Source organism: Mus pahari, chromosome 16 (assembly GCF_900095145.1).
Source record: "Mus pahari chromosome 16, PAHARI_EIJ_v1.1, whole genome shotgun sequence".
Lineage (NCBI taxonomy): Eukaryota > Metazoa > Chordata > Mammalia > Rodentia > Muridae > Mus > Mus pahari.
In genome coordinates, this window is record NC_034605.1 from 51748201 (window position 1) to 51757778 (window position 9578).

Sequence of the window (9578 nt, forward strand, 5' to 3'; positions counted from 1 at the left end):
AAGATCAGTCAATGACTAAACAGAGTTAACATCTTTTATAGGACTATTACTGATTATTAGCATTTTGTTTTGCAAATGGGCACATACTGGTAAGAATGGAAGAAAGGACAATAACATGCATAATATTAACTACACACTTTAAAAATTATGAACCATGCAGAAGTTTAGCTCAAGTAGTAGCACTAATGGTCTACGTCCGATTCAAAACCACGTAGCTCACTGATCACAGATGCATGGTATTAGTCACGAGGTTTCAGAACACATTGTGTTGACTTTGAAAGGTCATTTGCATCTTCTATGATTTCAACTTAATCTCCATTGAACTTGCTTGTAAAGTATGTATGATGTACTGTGTATTCAAAATCAGCACAACAGCAGTTTAATCTATAATTTTTTTAGTTTTGATAGTTGCACTTTTTTTTTAACACAAAAGAACCACATCAACGGTGATGAAATTTAAGAAAGAAAACTGTGTTTGTGCCTTATTTCTTTCATAATCATAAATCAAAGCCTTAAAACAAAGCTTCATTGTGAAACAGTAATGCAAAATCAAATATAGTGGCATACATATGGTGCCAAATGCTAAAAATTATATTTTAAGCTATATATACTTAAACACTGCCAAAATTTGTTTTCTTTATAGTTCAAGAAATACAACTCTAGGCTTTTGTCGTAACCAGTTTAAACTTTGTGTACTTCATTTTTAAGTGCGGGAGTCAAATGCTCTTCATTTTCTTTCTCTTTTTTGTTTTATTGTAGCATTTTGACTACAACTGGTTAAAACTAAAAAAAAAAAAAAAAAATGTGTTGTTTATATCTCTGATATCAAAGAGGGATCTGAATTTCCAAAGTCCTCATTTTCTCTTACGGAAAGGACAAAATGTACATAACTGCAGGCTCTCTCTCTCTCCAGATACTCCTGAATCCTTACCCTTCCAGCATCCTTCACCCTCTATAAAAAATAAGTTTACTCTTCTTTATTTAAGACAGCTGCCTCCAGAGCAGCCTCCCTGCGGCAGGCGCTGTCTGTACTTAGTGCATTTAAGTGAGGATTTGTATTGCACGGTTTAGAGTCATTGTTCAAGGCACTTTCAGAGTGGCAGGGGGCCCTGGGGTCACCCGTGCTCCCATTAAGTTGGGGCACTGGCTTCTCCTCGGCCATCACTCCGTTTTCAGCCAGGGACCCTTCTGAGGACACAGCAGAGGACTTGGATTCCCCAGATTTCGACTTCAGTTCTTTGGCCACTTCTTCTGCTGAAGCAGCATAAGGAGGTCGGCCCTGTTGGGAAGGAGAGTAGTAAGAGCCTCGGATGGGAGTAATGGAAGGGGTGGGGCTGGGATGGTGGACAACGCAGATGGACAGGGACACATTAGCCATAATGCCTCAGCCAGAGAATTCAAAAGAAAAATTCGGAGAGGCTAGGCTCTCTGCTTGCCTTGAGCTGGTGAAACTTCTGTCCAGGCTAATTCCTTCTGTGGCCCCTTCTCTCAACACCTCTGCTGGAAATGTTCATTTTGAAATGACAAAGTCTCACTTGGAGTGCTCTAACTCTTTATGTAGTATCTTTAAAGTTACAAGCATCTTTTAGTGATTCTCCTCTGAAGTAATAGTGGCTCTCCTCATATTCTCCAAAATGCATACCCAAAACACATACCCAATCAGGGTAAACCAAGTCACAGCTGGACAACAGCACCACAAAGCAGGGCTGTATGGATAGCAGCACAAGGGCTTTGGACAGATCCTCTTCTGGATCACCCTTGTCCCCCAAGCAGGTTGAGCCCGACACAGCCCTGAATGCTTCCCAGCAACAAGGCTGAGGTGGTGCTGCCTCTCCCTGACATGTGACAGACACTGAGGTCTGGCAGTTTTCTGCAGTGAGTGTCCCCACCCTCGAAACCAATAAAATGGTCATCATGTCATGACAACCAAGGGCTATAAAAGTCCCTTAAGACAAATGGGACTGAGTGGGAGGTGGGAGCCGAGGAGGGTCTTTGGGAGTGATGGTGATACTTGCTCAAAAACATCATCTTACAAACAGCATCAAAGATGATCCAACCCTTCACAGACATTCATCAAAACAACATGGAAGTGAAGCAGCAATTATACACTCAAGAAAAAAAATGTGTTAAACATCAGATCACCAGGGGGACACACACTTGACTACATTAGCTGTTAGAGTGGTCAAACAACCAGGATAAGAGGGAAAGAAGTGGTCCCTCACTAATGAGAGGAAAACAAAACAGTGCTGCCACTCAAGAAGGCAGGCCAGAGACTCAGCACTGAGCTAACTAACTCTTTGCTGGGGAATCACAGAGGCGAGAACTTGGGAACTACAAAAGCCTACACTCAGTGTTTGTTGTTCAATTCTGGTGTTTGGAATCAAAACTAGGGCCTTGGCAGCACTATAGCACTGCCTAGCCCCACTGAGACATCCACAGTTCTGTTAATAACAGGGAGGAACTTACAATATGTATTGTGAAGTTAAGGAAGAACAGTCTGCGGGGCTGGAGAGATGGCTGAGTGTTGGGTACTTTTCCAGGGGAACCAGGTTCAATTCCTAGCACCCACATGACAGCTTACAACTGTCTATAACTCTAGTTCCAGGGCATCTGACACCCTCACACAGGCATGCATAAAGGCAAAACACCAATCAACTCTCACAAAAAATTAAAAAGATACTATTTAGAAAGTCTGAAAAGATAATGCTCTCAGGGAAATAGGGTGGAGCAGAAAACCTTTACAGCCGTGACACTTGGGGAGCACAACAGCAGTGCAGACCTGGCCAACACACTGTGGAGTGCATGACACCAAGAGTGACAGCTGAAGCATGCTATGAGAGGGGGATTCCGTGTGTCCTGGATGGGCACCAACTGTAACAAGGGAGTCATTCTGACAGGAGACAGGGTAGACAGGAAGGTACAAAGGGAATGCAGTGCTCTAAGGAAATCCACCTGTCTTAGTGCTGTGAGTCTAAAGCTGCTCTAACATTTCGTCTTTTAAAGAACCAAGCAGCTGGGCATGGTGGTCCACACCTTTAATCCCAGTGCAGGGAGAGGCAGACAGGTTCTGTGCATATGAGACCAGCTCACTCTACAAAATGAATTCCAGGATAGCCAGGGCTATGTAGAAAAATTCTGTCTTAAAACAAATAAAACAAACAAACAAACAAACAAAACGAAAAACAAAACACAACAACTAGGGTTTTTAATTGTGTAAAAACACTGCCATTCTGAGTTCCATCAATCCCTAGACTGCACATAAAGATCAAAGGAAAAGAATGAACGCCAAAGTTCAGCTTTTAGCAGCCCATGACCAGTGGGGTTCATGGATGCAGATGCAACATCATATCACATATAATGACAAACAAAATAAATACCTAAGTGTGACACAGTGGCACTCAGGGCACAGCCACCATAGCGTAATCCCAGTCCTCAGGAAAAGACAGAACAGGGAATCACTAGGAATTTGAGGCTAACCTAATCTACACAGCAAGTTCCATACAAGGCTATGTAGTGAGACTGTCTTGGAACAATAACAATCAAAACAGAAAGGAAAAAAAGAGAAGAACCCCAGAGGTAAACTGTAGCCTGAGTTGTAAATCAAAAAAGGAGAGAGGAGACAGTCCATGAAGAGTCTGCCAGATATCGAAGGTAGGCAGAGAAGAGCCAGCCAGCAGGCAGCTGGACACCGAGGATGAAGACAGCCAAGCACCGCAGTGCCACTGTAGACAAGTTCCTGAAGAGGAAGGTGGAGGCTCACTGACTGTGGCAATCGGCAGCAGTGCCCGGGGATTCCAGGAAAGACAGCAAGTTTTCACAGAAAAGCAAACCACGCTGGGCACTTAGGACGAACACACAGCTGAGTTCAGTGGGAAGGAGATCAGGGAGCTCTGACAACAAAACTTCAGGTATGGAGAAAATGATGTAAAGCAAGACAACTGTGGAGAAAGCCTGCAAGCCAGTGTGCTGACTAGGAAAGCAGTCTTCACCCAACAGCTCCCCTCAGTCCTTCCTCAAGAACCCAGTGAGAAAGGACCTCAGAGACCAGAACAGAAGCCCAGAGCCTGGAGGGTACATGGGTCAAGGGATTTATAGAACCAAGACAAATGAGGCACAAGGGAAAAGTAGAGTGGATCATGGCTCCCTACCCAGATACAGATAAGAATAGCACAGCTACTGAAGGTATACACACACACACACACACACACACACACACACACACACACACACACACACACACAGAGCACAGGAGGCTGGCCACAGCACCGTACTGAGCCTGTGAGAAACCTGTAAAAAAGCATTGAAGCAGAATTCTCCAGGATGGACAAGAATCCATTTTGTCACCACAATAGTAATGCCTATCAGATGGAATTCAACAAGTATTTCATCGAGGCAGTGGCAGCAAACTTTCTCCACAAGGCATGCATGAGGTACAGGTGTCCTTAAAAAGACTACAAGCAGTTCATCCAGGGAAAAGGACGTATGATACAAGAGATCAAAGAAAAGCACATACACAACAGGTATACATAAGATCTTAAAAGTGGGGCTGGAAAGAGGGAGGGCTGAGTACTAGGGCCCCCTCACAATGATCAGGGTTAGATTCCCAACACCTGCATAGAGACTTGCAGCTTCTCTAACTCTAGTCCCAGGAAATCCAACACCTTCTGCTCTCTGAGGCACACGGTGCCCAGACACACATGCAGGCAAATATTTATACATGTAAAATAAAAAAGCAACCAGAAGGCAGAGGTAAGTGGATCTCTGTGAGTTTGAGGTCAGCCTGGTTTACCTAGCAAGTTCCAGGCCAGCCAGGGCTACATAGTGAGACCTTGACAATAAATAAATAAATAAATTAAATTAAATTAATAAAATAAAATAAAATCTATTTTCCACTAAAGAAGTGGCTATCTTGGAAGAGAGGGCAGCCTAGACCCCATCTGGCCTAAACAAGAAGTCACCTGATGGAGTCCCGAGCACAGGGAAATGGTTTAATTGTATAAAGTCAGAGGCCTGACAGGTACCAAACTCACTGCCCTACAGTCAGAACAGAGGCAGGGACACTCCTAGAGCGGAGACACGGCAGAAGTGACAGGAACACTGTGGGGATATTACCTGAATTGCTCCCTGGCATTTGTAGCCTCTGCCGTAGTACCTTCCACCTCTTCCAAACGTTCTAATCACTGGAGTGGAAATAACACCCCTTGGACGCCTGGGAAATATAGGAAAACAAGAGCAAACAGACTTAAGTCTCTCAAAGATGATGTTTAAATTACTCTAGAGTCGATCTTATGCTAGGTGAGACATTAAGAATTAAGTATGGTCAGATCAAATGCAAGGAATCATTTTTCTGGCTTTTGACTTCAAAACTAACACTTGGAACATTTTTAGATAACAGTTCAATAACTGAATAATGAATGCATGGTTAATTATTTAATAATGAAACAATGATGAATCAAACAATTATCTAATGATATGTAAGAGTTTTCTGTAACACTAAGAACGATGTGAAACGGAGACATGAGAGCAGCCCTACTCAGGAGGAGCAGTCAAAGGCTGCCTTCTGCACTTACACAAAGTCCACTATCCCAGCCCAGAGCTTACCCTCTCGCTGGTCCTCCCACAGACACCACTTGCAGAGGGAAGGGCCCTCGGCTCCCACGGCCCCGTCTGCTCCCAGCCCAGTGGCCGACCACGGTGCCAGCTATTTCTAGCTTCCCTCCCTGAGAAGGAATAGGTTGGACTCCTGCACAAAAAACAAAACAAAAAAAACAAACAAAAAAAAAAACAAAAAAGACAACAACAAAAAATGAGAAGACAGGGATCTTTATAAATCCAGCATTAGGACCAACAAAGGAAAACAAGCAAAGTCACTCCTATTTAGTTCTGGCTCCTATTTAGTAAGAAGCCATTTACCCTGCTTTACAATTTTTTTTTTTTTTTTTTTTTTTTTTTGGTTTTTCGAGACCGGGTTTCTCTGTGTAGCCCTGGCTGGCCTCGAACTCAGAAATCCACCTGCCTCTGCCTCCCAAGTGCTGGGATTAAAGGCGTGTGCCACCACTGCCCGGCTACAAAGATTTTATTACAGAAGGTTCTCTGTGCACACCATGTAATTTGTTGTTGTTGTTATTTTGTTTTTTTTGAAAGCGGGTCTTTCCATGTAACCCTGGCTTTCCTGGAACTCTATAGGTAGACTAGGCTAATAGCATCAAATTCACAGAGATCCACCTGCCTCTGCTTCCCAAGTGCTAGAATTAAAGACATGGCAGGTCCTACACCACAAGATTTCAATCTGTAGTTAAGAACCTATAATAGAGGTAAGTATGTAGTAAACATCTGTGATCAAAACATTTGGGAAACTGAGGCAGGAGGACTGTGGATTTGAAGTCAGAATGGACTAGAGGGAGACCCTGTGTAAATTTAGAGAGAGTGAAACTTGAGTAACGGCTCAACCATCCATTAATGGTGCTTACCACCAAGCCTGATGGATGACCTGCATGCTATCACCAAGTTCCTCATGTTTGTAGGAGAGAAACAACTCCTGCAAGTTGTCCTCTGACCTCCATAAGTACCCTGCAGCACGTTCATATGCAAAATAAATAAATTTTAAAAAAAACAAACTAAAACAAAAGAATCTACAAGTGAGTTAGATCCTAACTGCCACAGTGAACTCCTATTTAGGGAATCTGAAATAAGTGTAGCTGGCTGGGTGTAACTGCGTTACCTTCTGCACTACCAGATGGACTTGTGTGCAACCTCAGTATGCTTTTCTCTAGGTAAACACTTCCATATGTGTCATTAGCTAAACATTAGGGAAATTAATCAATACCTATAAGCACTCCTTCCTCTCTCACTCTCACACTAGGAATGGAAGCCAGGACGGTGGACAGGCTAGGCAAGTACGTTTCCACTGATCTACATGCACACACCATGAAGCCTGGAAACAAGGTCTCATTGTGCAATCCAGGCCAGCCTCTTGACCCTCTTGCTTCTGTGTGCTGGGTGAAGTTACAGGCGGACTACACACTGCTCCAGTTAACCACATTGCTAAAGCAGAACTTCCTTAAGCACAAACTTAAATATATGCTACACTCACCAACTTCTATTAATTACCGATGGACTGACTATTCCTGTTTTCTCACCTAAGAAATTCCTTAATCTGTTAGATTATAGGAAAAACAGTTAAAACAAAATGAGCTTGAACATCTCATTCCTGAGATTATCACAAGCTCCTCACAATCCTGATGTTAAGCCATGTGCCTATGACCAAGCCCACTCAGCTTCTGAAGCACTGGAAACAGGTATGACTACAAGATTACCCAGAGTGTGTCAGACCCATCTTCTTTGAAGAGGCCTATGTTTCTAAGACAAGAGCTAGCTACAGAGACTAGGCTGTGCTAGAACCTGCCTCTGCCTTTAGAGTGCTAGGATTACAGGAATGTGCCACCTCACTCAGAAAAGATGTTTAATAAGGTTATTTTATGCTGATATTATTTTGCCAGGTAATATAAATAAATAAATAAATAAATAAATAAATAAATGGGTAGATAGATAGATAATTGGTGTTTGGGGACACAAATTCACCATGTAGCATTCGCTGACCTGAAACTTGCTATGTTTACTAGACTTGCCTTTAACTTGTACCAATTCTCCTGCATGCCTTTTTTTAAAAGAAACAACTAAATATTCCTTCCCCCCTTTATTAAAAATAGGTTTTCCCCTCTCACATATATATCCTGATTATAGTTTCCCACCCTTTACTTCTGCCATCTTCCCCTCCCTCGCTATCTCAAAAAAACAAACAGGCTTCTCAGGGATAGTAATAAAATAGAAGAAGAGAGAACAAAACTGACACATTGGAATTGGACAAAACAGAAGTAAGAGAGCCAGAGAAGGCACATGGAGACCTACTCACTCACACACTCAAGATCCCACAGAGACAGTAATCCAGAAGCATAATATATACTCAAGAGACCCCGACCTGTGCAGCCCCCGCGCTGCTGCCTCAGCCTCTGAGTTCCTAGGAGCTTTGACCATGCTGTTTTAGAGGGCCTTGTTCTCCCGGGTGTCATCCATCCCCTCTGGCTCTTACTCTCTTGCCTCCTCTTCTGCAGGGTTCCCTGAGCCCTGAGGGGAGGGATTTGATGAAGAAATCCCATTTAGGGCCTGTCCCTGTCTTCTAAGGGCTGAGACACGGGCATCCACGACCACACCCTAGTAAGACTGAAATTTTACTAAGGGACTTTATGACTACCTTCTGTCTTGACCACCTTGCATGCACTTGTGCTTCAGGTCCACAGCTGACTGTTTTAGGTGTACACTACACAGCACAGGTGTGACTGGACAGCTAGAAAGCACAGTAATTTCCCTGTACCTCCCTATCCTTGCTTCCCCAGCCACAGGACAGGCAGCATCAGAGTCCAGCTCCACAGGGGGCTGAAACACAGCATGGTGAAGTTGCCCTTGGAAGGGTGAGGAAGAGGAAGGTGAGGGCCCACTGGGCGGCAGGGATCTGATGCTCAGCCACATCTTTCCATACACCATGGTTCTTGCAAGCCACTGTAGTGCCAGGGAACTGAGCTAACAAATGCTACCATCCAGAAAGACTGCCTATCCTGAAGTAACTCAGAATGCATCAGACCAATCCTGCAAAATGATTTGATGGTTCAAGTGCAATGAACTATTTTCAAAACTCTTCCCTTTATAAGATAAATATGAATGGAGATATAAGGAATATTTACAGTAAACTATCTTACATTAGAATTTTCTTTAAAACAAACTACCAGAGGCTTTTACATGACAGAAATTCTGTACCTGCTTATATCTTCTACACAAGTACAAGCACCTTTACTAAGAGACAGCTTCATTATATACGCCACTATACAAAACTGGCAGCCTAGCCTGAGACCGTGAGGTGTTGGACAGGTCACACTGATGCATAGACAAGTTGTCTTCTAGGTGGACACTCAGTGGCCTAGCCTGGAAGGAGAAGATAGGACAGCTACGACATGGCCGCTGCACAGACCTAAGAGCAGAGGGTCAGTCAGGGACCCAAGAGAAAAGTCATTATGTTAGAGGAGGCTTGAAAGGACAGCCATGGAGGGAAGAGGCTAGATGCTAGAGCAGCGGATGCTGGCAGCAAAAGCATGGAGGGATGTGGGTGTGGCAATAATTACCGCCCTGGGACTTGCTAGTCCTGCTGCTGTCACTGCCTGAAAAGGCTCCACAGTGTCCCGATGCTGCTGTCACCCGGAAGGCACGGTAAGGGCCTGTTGCTACTGTTTCCCCATAATGGCCTCCGAAGCCACAGACTCCTGTATCCAAAGTGGAGAAAAACAGGAAAAGCATGAGAAGTGGGTCTCAGAGGGACCTCCATGCAGGTAGGAAAAGCCTGAGAGGTGCGTCTCAGAGGGACCTCCATGCAGGGAGAACAGCCCCTATCATTGTCAGCTTCTGGGAAGAGGTCTCCCAGACCCTCTTTTTTTTTTTTTTTTTTTTTTAAAGATTTATTTATTTATTATATGTAAGTACACTGTAGCTGTCTTCAGACACTCCAGAAGAGGGCGTCAGATCTTGTTATG

At 43.8% G+C, this 9578-nt stretch overlaps 1 protein-coding gene across 1 annotated transcript in view; it reads right to left on the reverse strand.

Moving 5' to 3' along the window:
* Window positions 1–771: 771 nt before the first annotated feature.
* Window positions 772–9578, reverse strand: part of LOC110333673 (constitutive coactivator of PPAR-gamma-like protein 1) — an 84108-nt gene continuing 75301 nt past the window's right edge. Inside the window, exons 15-18 of the mRNA XM_021215355.2 lie at window positions 9174–9311; window positions 5602–5743; window positions 5113–5209; window positions 772–1279 (exon numbers count right to left, since the gene is read on the reverse strand). Of these exons, the coding sequence (XP_021071014.1) occupies window positions 968–1279; window positions 5113–5209; window positions 5602–5743; window positions 9174–9311 (689 nt within the window). The 3' untranslated portion in view covers window positions 772–967. The remainder of the gene's footprint in view (window positions 1280–5112; window positions 5210–5601; window positions 5744–9173; window positions 9312–9578) is intronic.